The sequence below is a fragment of the Oryctolagus cuniculus genome, chromosome 1 (assembly GCF_051225735.1).
Source record: "Oryctolagus cuniculus isolate XC-2025 breed Fujian yellow rabbit chromosome 1, ASM5122573v1, whole genome shotgun sequence".
NCBI classification, from domain to species: domain Eukaryota; kingdom Metazoa; phylum Chordata; class Mammalia; order Lagomorpha; family Leporidae; genus Oryctolagus; species Oryctolagus cuniculus.
Window position 1 is genome coordinate 47,937,794 of NC_142867.1, and position 17,004 is coordinate 47,954,797.

Genomic DNA, 17,004 nt, shown 5'->3' on the forward strand with positions numbered 1-17,004 from the left:
CTAAAGCTAGGAACCAGTAAGACCCCAATTACTTGAGCCATCACCACTGTCTCCCATGGTCTCCATTAGCAAGCGCTGGAGCTGGGTTTGGAAACAGGGCTCTTCGATGTGGGATGCAGGCATCTCAGTTGCTAGGCTAAATGCCTGCCTGTGGGGCTCTTTTTAGTCCATAATTTTAACAGACTTTTAGAAGGTATGTTGATAAGAATTGTGAATGTCATAGACTTAGCAGTTGTAGCTAAAATAAGTTTACTTGAGACTTATTGTCCAACTGAAAGGTGACTGATAATCTTCCAAACTAGTAAGTTATTGTGTAAAAAAGAATCCTGTGAATGGGTGAAGCAATTAAGAATGTTTAGCCTGAAGTAGAGAAGACTGAGGGGAAAATGTTAGACGTTTTCAAACACTGTAGTTGAAGTAGTCTTCAAATGCTTAATTGCTCCTACAGAATGCAAATTTAGGAACTTTATTTGAAAGTCATGTTGAAATTGGAATTTGGGGTGCCTTACGATATCACCATATGCTTATTAATAAATTCCCAGTATTAATAAGCCTGTGTGGGTTCTTGCCTAATATTCAGAGAAGAATTCTGAATACCGGCATAAATGAATAAGGCAGCGTGGTACATTTTTAAACTTTTATTCAATGACAGAAATGCATAGGAGAGTGAGGGCCCTATCTATAGGAGAGAGGTAAATCTGGGTTCACACCGAGTACCAGGAACCAGCCACGTGGAGGAGCATATAGGCCAGGAAGTATGGGGCAGGGTGGCCCGAAGACCGTGCACCTTGGAGGCACAGGACTGCAGCCAGTCCCGTACTGGCAAAAGGCCAAGGGAAGGAAGGGGCGGGCACACCGTGTCCCAGGCTTTTAATCCACTTCCAAAAGGGAGTGGTTAATTAACCTCATTGGCTGGTGGGTGCACAGGTGTGGTCAGGTAGAGGCATGAGGTCACACAGGGGCGTGGTGAAGGCATGGTCTTGCAGCTCACAAACCTAATCAGTTTTAACCTGTATGCCTGCCTACAACAATGTTGAAATCATGTTTAGTGCTCACTAGAGGAAAATGAAGATTTGTCAGGGATGTTGTAAATGATATTTATAGATAGGAAGTTGTTGGATAGGAGACTGATTTTAATTTATTTATTTTAAAGATCTTTTTATTTACTTGAAAGAGTTACATAGAGAAGGAGAGGCAGAGAGAGGTCTTCCATCTGCTGGTTCACTCCCCAGATGACCACAATGGCTGGAGCTGCGCTGATCCGAAGCCAGGAGCTTCTTCCGGGTCTCCCACGTGGGTGCAGGGGCCCAAAGACTTGGGCCATCTTGCACTGCTTTTCCAGGCCATAGCAGAGAACTGGATCAGAAGTGGAGCAGCCAGGACTAGAACTGGCGCTCATATGGGATGCTGGCACTGCAGGCGGCAGCCTTACCTGCTATGCCACAGCACTGGCCACATGAAGGAGAATATCTCTAATCAAAGTTCCTTCTGACTTTAGCATGAACACATAGATAACACAATCCATGAAGAAGAAATTGAAAACTAAATGGTAATATTTCCAGATTGAATATTCACTGAGGATACCAGAGTGAGCCACAAGTAAAAATTTGTTTCATTTCCCTGTAGAGTAGGAGGGTGAGAATAAAAATGTTCTCAGAAAATATTTGTTGTCTCTGTTACTGTTGGGTTGTTCTTAGGAAATACTCAGTCACTTTCTGCTGTTGTGAAATCAACCCTCAAATAACCAGGGCCAAGCAAAGGAATTTGACCATTTACTTTAAATCCAGTAGGATTAATAGAATTCCTATAGGCTGTTACTTGAATGAAACATCGGTAGCTCTAAAAATCTAACTTCATTAACTGGTAAAACAATGGTATGTCAATAAACTTCCTGAATTCAGGGGTACCCTAGTGTGGGGCCATCCTAACTTTGAATGGTTTTTGTTTTCTTTAGTGGTTACCCTGGCTGTCCTTACCCACCTGGGGGTCCATATCCTGCCACAACAAGTTCTCAGTACCCCTCGCAGCCTCCTGTGACCACGGTTGGTGAGTAACTGAAAACTTCTATTTCTCCACATAGGCAGAGCCTCCTGTTGTGAAAAGTGCATTTCACTTTTACATGTGATGTTTTAGAATACACTTCCTAGTGGTCAATGGCCTATCATCCAAAACTTACAGTAAGTGATGTGTCATATAAATGACCCTTCCACCAAGGCGTAAAAAGAAATCAGACACATAACATTTGCCTGTTTGTCACACAGCTTTATTGGTAAACCTTAAATGTGTTGAACTATTAGCAGATACTTGGGTTTTCCTAGGCATGGCTGTGTATAAAAACAGATGAGTATCTTCAGGTGAAGAAAGCACTATGGGTTAATATGGGTGGGGCAAGTAAGTCAAGTTATTGTAGACCAGTCGTTGCCAGAAATAGTTTTCTTCGACTGAGAAAATTACAGTAATGAGAGAACTTCTATAGATTCCCACTCCAATGTGTGCCTCCCTGACACCACCACCTATGCCTCCTCTCCCTGTGACCTTAACTTGTTTATGTTTGGTTCGATCTAAAGCTGATTCCTCCTCAAAACCTCTCCCCTCTGTCTTATTTAGGGGCATTGCTTCAGCAGTTCTTCCCCTTTGTTAATTTTTGTTCTCTGTTGGATCACCTGATCAGCACACCAAATGTGTCATAAAATCATCTTGAAGAATCCTCAACTCCACTCTCTCTGCCACTGCTCATTCCTTCCTTCCCTTTTGTGGTAAAACTCCTTGAAAGAACTGTCTGCTCTTGTTAGCTCAGCCTCTCTGTATTCGTCGGCTTTTCCTTATCATAACAAAATACCTGAGGCAGTCTGCTCATGAAAAAAAGTTTCTTTAGCTTAGTTGTCAGTTCTTGTCTGGTGAAGTCCTCTGAGGTGCATCACATCATGATGGATGACAGTGGTGGAAGCACAGTGTTTGGAAGGGGCCAGGCTTAGGCATTTATAATGACCCTCTCAGAGCAGGTGTTTGGCACGGCAGTTTTTTTTTTTTTTTTTTTAATTAAAATTTTTTTTGGTAAAGATTTATTTATTTGAAAGGCAGAGTTACAGAGAGGCAGAGAGAGACAGGGGAAGAGAGAGAGAGAAAGAGAAAGAGAGATGTATCTTCCATCCACTGGTTCACTCCCCAATTGGCATCAACGGCTGGAGCTGCACTGATACAAAGCCAGGAACCAGGAGTTTCTTCCGGGTATCCCACACGGGTGTAGGGTCCCAAGCACTTGAGCCATCTTCTGCTTTCCCAGGCCATAGCAGAGAACTGGATTGGAAGGGGAGTAGTTGAGACTAGAACTGGCACCCATATGGGATGCTGGTGCCACAGGCAGAGGATTAACCTACTGCACCACAATGCTGGCCCCTCTACCTTTTTTAAAAAAAGATTTATTCACTTATTTGCAGCATCCTGGTGGGATGCCAGCACTGCAGGAGGCAGGTTTACCTGCTTTGCAGCAGCACCGACCCCAACCCTGGCACAGCTGTTTTGATGCCACCTGAGACATCTGCATCCCATGTTGGAGTGCCTGGTTCAAATCCCAGCTCCTCCACTTCTGATCCAGCTTCCTGTTAATGCTCACTCAGGGAGGTAGCAGGTTTTGATTCAAGTACTTGGGTTTCTGCCACCCATGCGGGAGACCCAGATTGAGTTCTGGACTCCTGGCTTGAGCCTGGCCCACCCTTGGGTGTTTGTGGTTACTTGGGGAGTGAGTGAGTAGATGATAGATCTCCATGTCTGCCTTTCAAATAAAGTGAAAAGAAATTAAAAAAAAAAAAAACCTGTTGCAAGAACTACCAAGGGATACATGAGAAATCTCTTACCCCTAAGGACTTCCCAGTAGCCCTTACCTCTTAAAGGTTCTACTCTCATCTCATTTTGTAGCTTTTTGGTAACTTAGTTTCCTCCCTAACCAGACTGAATACCAACCCATCATAAGATCCGGAGCTCATCAGAGAATTGACTAAGCAGTGAATTTAGCATTGCATAATGACAGTATGTGGCCTGTTTATTTTCAGAAAGTATAAACTTCCTGGTTTTTTTTTTAGGATTTGCTTATTTATTTGAAAGGCAGAGTTAAGAGATGGAGAGGGGTCTTCCATCTGCTGGTTCACTTCCCAGTTGGCCACAACAGCCGGATCTGTGCCCTTCTGAAGCCAGGAGCTTCTTCCAGGTCTTCCATGCAGGTGCAGGGGCCCAAGGACTTGGGCCATCTTGTACTGCTTTACCAGGCCATAGCAGAGAGCTGCATCAGAAATGGAGCAGCCAGGACTTGAACTGGCGCCCATATGGGATGCTGGCACTGCAGGTGGTGGCTTTACCCACTGTGCTACAGCACCAGCCCTGGCTATAATCATTTTAAAAATAAAAACCAACCACAAACATGAGGCAATAACCGTAGATTTTACCCCATCCCTTATTTCCTGAAAAGCCTTTATTATTGTTGCTATAAATAAATGCCCAAGACTCACTCAGGGTCCATGGGGGATTGTCCAGGCCTTCATCCCTCTGCTAAGGCTTGTGATGGCTTTCTTTAGACCTTTTCTTATTTATCGTGGTTATAGGAACTTTCTAGAACTTAAGCAAAGAGCACTACTTTGATAGTGTTTACAATAAATTGAGGTTACTGATTATTTTGGGAGAAAAGTTCTGTAGCCTGCACAGAGGCTGCAGTACTGTTAGTGCTTACATATTTGTAGACTATACACCAAAGCCTTCGGTAAGCCGCAGAATGAAGTTTCTAGGTATACAATTAATCACTCCTACCCGAGTGCGGATTCTGTTGCTCACATCATTGTTTGAAATGTCTTTCCTACTTTAGAGATCAGAAATCAACCTGGTTTTTGTTTTTATTCTCAAAGGAAATAACCTTCACATGGACTTCACCTCTGAGTAGATGTTCAATAAGTTACTGTTTGGGATTACCTGGAGTAGTTCCTCCTTATCCAGTTTCAGTTACCTGCAGTCAACTCCAAAAATACATATATGTGCCTTGACTTTCAAGGAAGATCATGTTTACTTTTATGGTCCGCTGCTATAATTAGCTATATTGCTAATCATCTGTCTAATTGATAAATGTATCATAAATATGGATGTATAGGAAAAACATATAGGGTCACCACCATCCGCAGTTTTAGACGTGCACTGGCAATCTTGGAACATATGCCCCATGGAGCAGGAGAGACAAGCACAAACGCCAGACCAGAGACTGGTACAGGGACCTTAGCAAGTAAACGTTCTAGATAAATGATTCATTTTTGCTGGTGAAGGGTGAGATCAGAAAAGTTACTTTTTAGTTATATTTTACTTTGGGGTTATCATGGATTCTCTAATATAAAATAACTCCTCTTTGAGCTATGGGAAGTGAACATCAGTAAATACTGTTAGGAAATAAATGAAACTTGATATTTTAAGTGTTTAAAGATACCAATATGATTATTAACTGAGTTATCAGATCCATTGGTTAGAGTGTTAGTTTCCTAATACTAAAAAATAACATCATCTTTCCTATGGATTAAGACTGGTGATATGGCACTGGTATTGTGGTGTAGAGGGCAAAGCCACCGCCTGCAGCACCAGCATCCTATGTGGGTGCCAGTTCATGTCCTGGTTGCTCCACTTGCAATCCAACTCCCTGCTAATGGCCTGGGAAAAGCAGTGGAGGATGGCCTAAGTGTGTGGGCCCCTACAACACACAAGGGAGACTCAGATGAAGCTCCTGGCTCCTGACTTTGGCCTGGCCCAGTGCTGACCATTGCAGCCATCTGGGAAGTGAACTAGTAGATGGAAGACCTCTCTCTTCCGTCACACCCTCTAACTCTTTCAAATAAATCAGTCAGTCTTAAAAAAAAAAATAGATTGGTGATCCATCCATCTTACCTGACATTTAGAGGAGGTTTTGCTTAGGTTTGTTTCTGTGTTATTTCAGTAGCTAATTTGGAATTAAATGGACACCTCTGAAATCTGACTCCTTGGGTAAAGGTCAGTGTGGGTGGATATCGGGTATGGCAGTGTGCCATGCTCTTCTCATCCAAGCCTTGTTTAGCCCATGAGGAAAATATTAAAAACTTCTCATAAGATGTTTGAGGGAGAAAAAATCTGAATAGTGATTGAGAAGTAGATGACACTCTCCCATCAGATATTTTTTTCTTGTTTATACATAAGCAATCTCCAGCTCTTATCACATTTTGAACTTTAATGGGTTTTTATTTTTCTGATTTTGAAAATCGCTGGCATGTTTTTACTCTTAGTTCACATCTTTATTACAGTTCTTTTCAGAAAGTTATAGGATTTAAAATAAGCTTAGATGGACTTTATAATCAGGTTTGCATGTGAAGGAGGTAGCAGTGGGTCTGATCTTGGCATTTCTAGCCACCTCATGTGAACTCTGCCATTTGTAGGCCAGGCAACTGCTGCCTGTCTTGGTTCCCATCTTAAATGTTAATCGCTGTGCCTGGAGAGTCTTAGGAAGGACATACTTGGTGCTATATGGTAGCATTTGCCTTAACATATTTTATAAGGGAAACAATATAAATGCTGGGATTTAAGTGTTTATTTTTAAAATTAATGATTAGAAGATTAAGCATCCATATAACTTGATCCATCAGGCCATACATAATAAGTTGTGTGTGAAAAGTCCAAATTAGTTAGGAAGAGACCCTTAAGCCTTTATGAATTCAGATAAGTGGAATACTATCTCAGCATGCTATTAACCACACATTTGAACACATAATCCTACTCCTGGCATTTGGATACTGATCTCTAGAAGGATGTCTTTCCTCAGGAAAACCATTAACAAATTTCAAGTTGGTTATAATAAGTGCGTTAACAAATTTTTAAATTCCATTGCTAATGTATTACTCTAAAATGGGGACTTAACAAGATAGCATCTTTACTAGTCATTTCATAAATCACTGGGCACAGAATTTTAAATTATACTTTGTGGAAATGAGCTTTTAAGAATTTGAAAGACAGATCTTCCATCTGTCTCTCTTCCATCTGGTTCACTCCCAGGTGGCTGCAACAGCCAGGGTTGAGCCAGGCTGAAGCCAGGAGCTTCATCCAGGTCTCCCACTGGGTGGCAGAGGCCAGACACTTGGGCCATCTTCTGCTGCTTTCCCCAGGCCATTAGCAAGGAGCTGAATCAGAATCAGAGTTGCTGGGACACAAACTGGCACCCATATGAGATGCTGGAAATCAACCTTTTTTCTTTCTTTTGCTGTCTTTCAAGGACTTCAGTAGTGCAGTATTAAGAGATTTTTATTTTGGCCAAATTTGTCCAAAGGATCAAACAGACAAGTCTCAGTCATAATGAGCCTGTGAAAGTATCTCGTAAAATAGAGCTCTGTGATTTACTTCATTCTGTATGGTTAGCAGATGAGTAAAGATGTGTTACTTTTCACACATCCTCATTTAAAGAATGAGTTTCTGTGCAAATTGCCATGAATGACAAGCCCAGCCTCACTTCTAATCACCAGATGCAAGTTTAGAGGGTTCCCAAGACCACCCTCAGATTCTGTAATGATCAAGACAGACTTTGAGAACTTACTGAAAGCTTTGTACTCACAGTTAGGGCTTACTACAGCAAAAGAATACAGATTAAAATCAGATAAGGAATGAGGGATTAGGGATTAGGAGGATGCAAGTTCAGAGCTTCTAGTTATCTTCTCCCAGAGTGAGTTTGTGAACACTGTCAACTCTTCCCAGCAGTGATGTGCGTGTTGCACAGAGTATTGCCAACTAAGGAAGCGCATGTTGTGGGCTGGTCATACAGTTATGGTGACTGCCCATGTGGCCGACCTTTAGGACTGCCAGAGATTGCCCTAAAAAACATGGACAAAATCTAGACCTGTGCTTAAGGTAGAGTTAATTCTTGACTGCACAGAACCAAATCTGGGAAGTATTTTGTTTTGAAATTAAGAAAACTCAAAGAACAAAAGATATGCCAAAATTTCCTGCCTGATACTGTAATGTAATATGTGAAAGATAACACTGGCTGTTAGAGAAGATATAATTTTATTTGAAAGGCAGTCAGAGAAGGTCTTCCATCCATCTATTGGTTCACTCCACAAATGGCCTCAATGGTCGGGGAGGGCCAAGCTAAAGCCAGGAGCCAAGAGCTTCTGGGTCTTCCACATGGGTACATGGGCCCATGCACTTGGGCCATCTTCTGTTGCTTTCCCAGGCTCATTAGCAGGGAGCTGATCAGAAGTGGAGCAGCTGGGACTCAAACCAGTGCCTGTATGGGATGCCTGCACTGCAGACAGTGGCTTAACCTGCTACACCACAATGCTGGCCCCAAAGAAGATGTAATACGTAGTCCAACTTGTATTGTTTCATTAAAACAGTCTCAAAATGTATTTTTATAAATCAGTTTAGACCTCTTTGGCATTCTTGTTCCAAAGAAAACAATGGAAAGCCCTCACTGTACTTTCTTCTGTGATGATGTTCCAAGGATCCTGCCTCCGTAGGAAGATGGTGATCCAGAAGGGATGGGAAGGATTGAGGTTTGTATTGTGGCAGATGAAGCCTCTGGAGTTGGAAGTCCTGGGGATCTGGCAGGATATGAATCAGGCTGCATTGGCCGGGAGACTGTCCGCAGAGATACACCAGCTGGCTGAGGGAGAGGCTAGGGGAGGTGCTCACTGCGAACGGGGTGGTAGAGAGGTCACAAGCACCAGGAGGCGTGAGGGGAGAGGAGTGGAGGAATCCAGTGAGGCTGTTGGTCGTCCTCGTGTCTGACCTGTAAGGAAAGAGAATGAATGCCAGAGGAAACCAGCGTCAGAGGGGCAGTGAGGTTAGAGCTGATGGCAGTGGCTGGTAAAGTGATGAAAACGCTTTGGAAGTTAGGTACTAAGCTGGGTGTATATCCTCGGGGAAATGTGATCACCCTCTAGCTCTGCAGCTCTGAAACCAGATTCCAGGCTGCCTGAAAGAACTAACACTTCCATTTCTCAAATGTGAATAAAGTGAAATACCTTTGTAAAATCAGAAGTAAATTCTGACAAAGCATATACTATATGAATGTGTATATTTATTTTTTTATTTTTGACAGGCAGAGTGGAGAGAGAGAGAGAAAGGTCTTCCTTTTGCCGTTGGTTCACCCTCTAATGGCCGCCACGGCTGGTGCGCTGCAGCCAGTGCACCGCGCTGATCCAAAGCCAGGAGCCAGGTGCTTCTCCTGGTCTCCCATGGGGTGCAGGGCCCAAGCACTTGGGCCATCCTCCACTGCCTTCCCAGGCCACAGCAGAGAGCTGGCCCGGAAGAGGGGCAACCAGGACAGAATCCAGCGCCCCGACCGGGACTAGAACCCAGTGTGCCGGCGCCGCAGGTGGAGGATTAGCCTATTGAGGCGCAGCGCCGGCCTACTGCATGGATCTCTTATAGAGACAGAGTACCTTGGCACCAGGGAGAAGTTTGGAGTGGGTGGGACAGGAGTGGTGAGCGTTTGAGCATAATTTTGCAAACAAACTAAATGTATTTCCCTAATGAGTGGAACTCGCATCAATTGGTAAAAATTTTCAGTTTACGTAGAAATAACTTATTAGTCTGCACATGGTATTCACTAATCAGACATAGTTGATAAGTTTATCAATGTATGCATCTTATACAATTGCTAATTTAGGACCATAACTAATCAGTGTTGACAGACATAAAGAGATGTATACTTTTGTTAAAGAGAATTACTTTTTGAGTATCTGAGAAGTCAGTTCATTGAAGTGTGCAAGAAAATTACCTAAGATGCTGACTAGAAAGACATTTGAAAGAATAGTTAAAAGTTTTTCAGCTGTTGAGTGTTTTAGATGTCATTCTCTTGCTCATCTGTTCTATCCTGTTCTTTTGTTAAGCAGTAAAGGAAAAGAGGAGCCTTGTTAACCTGCATATTGCTTTAGGGAGAATGCCCATTCTGGTCTTTGTCCTGTCTCAGCTTAGCAGTGGAGCTTGAGAATGATTTGATTTGAATCAAATATTGTCCCTTGGTTATCACATTGTCCCATTTGCTGGAGACTAATAATCTATAGAGGCAAAGTTCTACCTCATTAAGACAGTAGCAGATTGTTTAGGTTATACATAAGGAAAGCAGGTAAATAGAGAGTACTAGTAATTATTTTAAGATTTATTTATTTGAAAGGCAAAGTTGCACACAGAGAGAAAGAAGTCTTCCATCCACTGGTTCACTCCCCAGATGACCACAACAGCTGGAGCTGTGTGAATCCGAAGCCAGGAACAACTTCTGGGTCTCCCACACAGGTGCAGGGGCCCAAGGACTTGGGCCATCTCTACTGCTTTCCCAAGCCATAGCAAAGAGCTGGATCAGAAGTGGAGCAGCTGGGACTCAAACCAGTGCCAATATAGGATGCCAGCATTGCAGGCGCTGGCCCCACTAGTAATTCTCTAGAAGGGTGGGTGTTGTGGTGCAGCTGGTTGAGCCACTGCTAGGGACACCCACATCCCACATCGGGGGTGCCTGGGATCAAGTACCACCTCTGGTTCCAATCTCCAATTCACCTGCGAGGCAGCAGAGAATGGCCTAAATACTTGGCCAAGCCAAGTGGGAGACCCAGATGGAGTTCCTGGCTCTTGACTTTCACCTGGCCTTTCCTTGGCTGTTGCAGGCATTTGAGGATTGAACTTCAACCAGCAGGTGGAAGTGCTCATTCTCTCTCCCTTCCCCCCAAATAAATGCTTTAAAAAAAAAAAAGTAATCCCTTCTAAGGATAGTAGTTCTGAATCAACTGGAATTTGTTTGATGCAGTTGTGACATTTACATTTTTTTCCTCCCATTTTGAAAGCATTAGCTTGTATGTTGTCCTGTGTTCAAAGATTCCTGTGAGACACATAGAGGTTAGGAAGCAAGCAATGAGTTGTGCCTCTGTCTCCTGCAGGCCCTAGCAGGGATGGCACAATCAGCGAGGACACCATCCGAGCCTCTCTCATCTCAGCGGTCAGTGACAAGCTGAGATGGCGGATGAAAGAAGAGATGGATCGCGCCCAGGCAGAGCTCAATGCTCTGAAAAGAACAGAGGAAGATCTGAAAAAAGGCCACCAGAAACTGGAAGAGATGGTTACCCGCTTAGATCAAGAAGTTGTAAGTAACTCATCGAAGATTTCCGACTTTTGGATCGAATTATAGCCATGACACAGTGTTCTATATGTACCCTGGGTGTCGTGGATTTAAGTAAGGATTCAGAAGATTTAACAGATTGGACTTCTTTTAATATAACTTCTATATACCATTGTTAGAAATGGAGCCCAAGTTTGGCATTTGAGAAGTGAGTGATAAGCTTTAACACTTTTTGCTTGCACATATTTACCCTTAGGCAGTATTATTTTAACCCAAAGAAGGACTATTTGAATGCTTGATGTTACCAGGAAATACAAATTTCAGAAAATTTTTAGACTTTTTAATTTGAAAGGCAGAGTTATGGGACCACATGGGAGGTTAAAGTTTCTGTTGGCAGGATCTGCATCTTACATGACACCAATTCAAGTCCTGGCTGCTCCACTTCCCATCCAGCTCTCCGTTATGGCCTAGGAAAGCAGTGGAAGATGGTCCAAGTCCCTAGGCCCCTCTCTCACATAGGGGTCACCACACAGACCCCGGGAGCCAGGTGAAAGCAGGCCAGAGGCGAGCAGCCTGCAGAATCATTTATTTCAGTTGGTACAGCTCATATAGCCAAGGCAGCCAATCCGGTCAAGGGGTGGTCTGTGCCCTAACCAATCACGGCCTGTTGCCAGGCAGTTTCTGTTGCCAGTGGCCATCTTGGCATGGCCTTCTCATTTTACCACACCCCTGCACCCACGTGGGAGACCTGGAAGAAGCTCCTGGCTCTGGCCATTGTGGCCACCTAGGGAGAGAACCAGCAGATGGAAGTTTGCTCTCTATCTCTGCCTTTCAAATAAATAAAAAATTTTTAAAAAGAATATGAAAGGGTTAGAGAGAGAGACTGACCTCCCATCTGCTGGTTCACTCACAAATTGCTGTAATGGCCAGAGCTGGGTCAGGCTGAAACCAGGAGCTTCTTCCAGGTCTCCCATGTGGGTGCAAGAGCCCAAGCAGCTGGGCCATCTTCCACTGCTTTCCCAGGCCATTGGCAGGGAGTTGGATCAGAAGTGGAGCAGTGGGCCTTCCCTGGCCCTCTGTTCAAGCTATTTTTAAAAGTATCTGCCTCAAACCTTCTAACTTGATTAAGAGCCTCATATAAACATTGTACATGCTTTCCTGTGTTTATCTTCGCTTACTGATGAAATAGAGGCACTAGCATAATTTATACCAGGCTCATGCCACACTTTTCAACCCCATGAGGGAGAATTTCAGTACATTTTTTAAAAGATTTATTTATTTGAAAGAGTTACAGAGAGAGGTCTTCCATCTGCTGGTTCACTCCCTAGATGGCTGCAATGGCCAGAGCTGTGCCAATCCAAAGCCAGGAGCTTTTTCTGGGTCTCCCACACAGGTGCAGGGGCCCAAGGACTTGGGCCATCTTCTGCTTTCCCAGGCCATAGCAGAGAGCTGAATCGGAAGTGGAGCAGCCGGGACTCAAACCGGTGCCCATATGGGATGCTGGCACTTCAGGCCAGGGCTTTAACCTGCTGTACCACAGCACCGGCCCCAGTAAATTCTTTTTAAGGTTTGATTGATTTAAAAGGCAGAGTTGGGGGGGGGGGGGCTAGCGTTATGGTGTAGCAGGTTAAGTTGTCGCCCACAATACTGACATCCCATATGGGTGTCAGTTCGAGTCTGGGCTGCTCTGCTTCCCACCCAGCTCCCTGCTAATGTGCCTGGCTCAAGCGTTTCAGGACCCCTGCACCCACATGGAAGACCCAGAAGAAGCTCTTGGCATTTGGGGAGTGAACCAGTGGATGTAAACTCTCTCAAATTCTGCCTTTCAAATAAATAAAATCTAGAAGACCTTCCATCCTCTGGTTCACTCTCCCAAATGGCCACACAGCTGGTACAGGTCTAACCAAAAATAGTAGCTCCATGTGGGTCTCGCACATAGGTGGCAGGGGTCCACACACTCAGACCATCTGCTGCTGCTTTCCCAGGTGCATGAGCAGGAAGCTGGTTTCTAACTGGTACACCAACTCAAGAAACTGCTGTTGGCAGGTGGTATCTTAAACACTGGAGCTGGTATTGGGGGCAGTGGATTATCTTTGATAAAAGCATAAAGGTTAGGGCCGGCTGGCACTGTGGCGTAGCAGGTAAGGCTGCCATCTGCAATGCTGGCATCCCATATGGGCACTGGTTTGAGTCCCAGCTGCTCCACTTCTGATCTAGCTCTCAGCTATGGCCTGGGGGAGCAGAATGTGGCCCAAGTCCTTGGACCCCTGCACTCATGTGGAAAGACCTGGAGGAAGCTCCTGGCTTCGGATCAACACAGCCCCAGCCATTGCGGCCAGTCGGGGAGTGAACCAGCGGATGAAGACCTCGCTCTGTGCCTCTGCCTCTCTGTAACTCTGCCTTTCAAATAAATAAATCTTAAAAAAAAAATTAAAGGGTTAAAGTTCAAGGGCTTTGAGAAAGTGATTTGTATGTACATATAGTGCCTGTACATAAAAGTTCTAGTATGTAAACAGCTCAACAGCCAGCTGTTTTCAGAATTTTAGGAAAGGGATACCACAGGTCACCACCCACAGTATTTTGTCACTACAGTGAAGTGCTGGGAGCTCTGTACACTGACTCCTCTGCACTGACTGGGGGAAGCTACTCCTCTGTGGCAAATGCCCACTTTGGAGGAAAAACCTCTTTTCGAATGTTCTATGTAGAGAGGAATGTCCTGATGGCTCGGAGTGCTCAGCTCAGGGTGATTCCATGTTTCAGGCAACATTAGGTCACACCCTCCCTCTACCGTGAACCACTGTGTTACTGGAGACATTAACCTCATCCTGAGTTGTTTATACTGATGTACAAATGAAGCAGTGTTTAAAGTCATCATACTTGGACTGTTCTGTTTTCAGGCTGAGGTTGATAAAAACATAGAACTTTTGAAAAAGAAGGATGAAGAACTCAGTTCTGCTCTGGAGAAAATGGAAAATCAATCTGAAAACAATGATATTGATGAAGTTATCATTCCCACAGCCCCACTATACAAACAGATCCTAAATCTGTACGCAGAGGAAAATGCAATTGAAGACACTATCTTTTACCTGGGAGAAGCCTTGAGGCGAGGAGTGATAGACCTGGATGTCTTCCTGAAGGTATGTCCTCCTCGCTCTGTTTTCCAGGATGTGGAACTCGGGTTCTAGGGGCCCCGATTTTGAGAAGCACAAACCAGAGAGGCTTCTCCGTGGGGTGGGTTTAGAGCCCTCACCTACCGAAAGAGAACATGTGGCGAGTATGGCTGGGAGCAGTGCTATGGGTCAGTCTGAGTGGGAGAAGTAGGCTGGTGGCTGCGTTGCTCCCCACCCCACTACTACCAGGCAGCATCAAGGTAAACATCATTTTTCTCTTGACTCCTGTGCCTGGGTAGATCAGGAAGAAGTGCAAGTCAGATCCCTTGGTTCACTGAGGTCATCCCACCCCCAGTTTTTGGATTTCCCCAAAATCCAATCAACCCTTCAACATGGTAGACAATCCTTTCAAATTGAAGGTTCTCTCAAGCTCAGTGCTGTTGTACAGACATGAATATCTATTAAGCCAAATGTGGTTATTGCTGTCTGTTGGCCGATGGAGAACATGGTTTTAGAAATAGTAGCTGCTCTGGTTATTTAACCCAGCTGCCCTTGGCACCTCAGAATTCATGCAAGGCTGATCAGATCACTTGCTGGTCTTGCCTAGCTCATCTGTCTCCCTGGGGTTGGGTGGCCAGCCCCTCTTCTTGGACCTGATGCAAGCACATAAATGATGGGGCATAAAGCAGAGACCCAGAGAAGCATCTCTGTACACTGGCTCCTGCGTGGGTGGCATCGCCTAAAGGATGCGCAGGAAGAGGCAGGCTGTGGACTAGGGACAAAAGCTGTCCTTCCCCCTCTTCTAGCCCAGTGGAGACCGTCATAGCTGTGCACGCTATTTGGGAATTTTTATTTCCTGGCATCTTGTTTGCCTCAAGGTGTAGGCCAGATCCTGCAGTAGTAAGGTGTAGGACAACCCACCTCTAACACCTTCTGCTAGCATCAGTGTGTGTTGGGGGGGGGGGTTGACAAAAGTTCTGTGTAAAGAGCTGTTGCTTCCAAGTGAAGCCTGAAGCTGCCTGCGTTATAACTGTTTGCTGCTTCCTGCCCGATCTGGGTCAGAGCCATTCTAAACTACTGCAACTTCTTCCCCTCCCAGCACGTACGGCTCCTGTCCCGTAAACAGTTCCAGCTGAGGGCACTAATGCAAAAAGCAAGAAAGACTGCCGGTCTCAGTGACCTGTACTGACTTCTGATACCAGCTGGAGAGCGCTCTTCCTAAGACATTCTTTTCTTCTCTTCCTTTCTCTTATCGGTAGGTGCCCGAAATAAGTTATTGCAGTTTATCATTCAAGTGTAAAATATTTTGAATCAATAATATATTTTCTGTTTTCTTTTGGTAAAGACTGGCTTTTATTAATGCACTTTCTATCCTCTGTAAACTTTTTGTGCTGAATGTTGGGACTGACCATGCTAAATAAAACTTGTTGCATAATTTTTCTTCTTTATTGATCATGGAACCTTAAGAAGCCCAGCTTTTCACTTAGAGTACAACTTGTATTATAAAGTGCAGTTTAGTATTCTATGGAACACAAAGTGAATTCTACTTACCATGGGATATGCCACCTAGAAATGTAGAGGTAAATATTTTAAATTGAACAAGTTGAGTGACCTTTTCCCGAGGAAGGCCCAGGGTAGAGACCTCCTCCAGGCCTGACGCAATGGTTACTACTTTCATCAAGTAGGAAGGAGCACTGTAGCAGGTACCTTGCCACACACCTGAGAATTTTAGGCGAGACAGCCTGGCCATGATTGCGGACAGAACCGCGTACCTGCTTCTTACTGCCAGTGGAAGTTCCATCTTCAAGATGAGGGACCTTGTAGGCAAGTGAGCTCGTCTGGAAGTTCTCTATCAGAATCTAAAAGGCTGACAAGGTTACAGAGAAAAAGGGCAACCAGCACAAACAACTCAGCCTCCATTCTTGGAAAAGTAAAACCAGCAAGGTTTTATTTAGTGTTAGTGTAAAAAAAATAGGTAAGTTTTAATACTGTAGAGGAAGTTACTTTTAATAGCATATAAATGAACATAAGTATACAATATTCTACTGGTCAAAATAATTACCATGTTACTAATGAAAACCAAATTTCTGTAACACAAACATTTTTTTTGGCTATATCGTGTCTCTCCCATTATATGTAAATGAGGTCTTTTAAAAAGTTCATGGAAAATGCATATTATGCAAACACCACATGGATTTCCAAATTTTGCACCAAAATAAACTTAATTCTGTTTTCCATGAACTTTTTGAAGTACCTGCATGTATACACACATGCATACAAGTATTGCTACAGCAGAGGTACTGAGAGCAGTGCCCATGATGTAGTCATGTAGGTATTGCAAGAATGCATCACAGCATCTGGATGCCAGAACCACTGGAGAGGCAGGGGGTGTGGCACACTGGATTAACTTACCTCTGCTCCCCATATCGGGGTGCTGCTTGGAGTCCCAAAAAGCAGCAATGACGACCTGGCTGGAGCCAAGTTTCTGGCTCTTGGCCCAGGCCCAGCCCCTTGCAGCCATTTGGGCAGTGAACCAGCAGATGGAAGATCTGTGTGTGTGGGATTCAAATAAGTAAATCTTTGGAAAGATAACACTGGAGGGATAAGTGCTAGATAGGACAGCCACTGTCCTCCCTTCTATCAGCTTTTTAAATGTTTGCCACACACAGTCCCATAACTGCTACCTTCAGTGTAATATCAGGTGGTGGCTTTAGCATCTGTTGGGGTCCACCATCATTTTCCAATCTTCCTTGCCCTCAAGCCATTTCATACCAAGGAACCACTTAAAAATTCCTTTGA

General features: G+C 44.2%; 1 protein-coding gene across 3 annotated transcripts in view; it reads left to right on the plus strand.

Annotated features, from left to right (window-relative positions):
• The window catches only part of TSG101 (tumor susceptibility 101), a 44,326-nt gene extending 28,686 nt beyond the window's left edge, over positions 1 to 15,640 (plus strand). For all 3 annotated transcript variants that reach the window (XM_002721366.6, XM_089327830.1, XM_089327833.1), the window contains 4 exons: positions 1,955 to 2,046; positions 10,917 to 11,119; positions 13,993 to 14,232; positions 15,305 to 15,640. In XM_002721366.6, the coding sequence (XP_002721412.1) occupies positions 1,955 to 2,046; positions 10,917 to 11,119; positions 13,993 to 14,232; positions 15,305 to 15,394 (625 nt within the window). In that variant the 3' untranslated portion in view covers positions 15,395 to 15,640. The remainder of the gene's footprint in view (positions 1 to 1,954; positions 2,047 to 10,916; positions 11,120 to 13,992; positions 14,233 to 15,304) is intronic.
• The last annotated feature ends 1,364 nt before the right edge of the window (positions 15,641 to 17,004 follow it).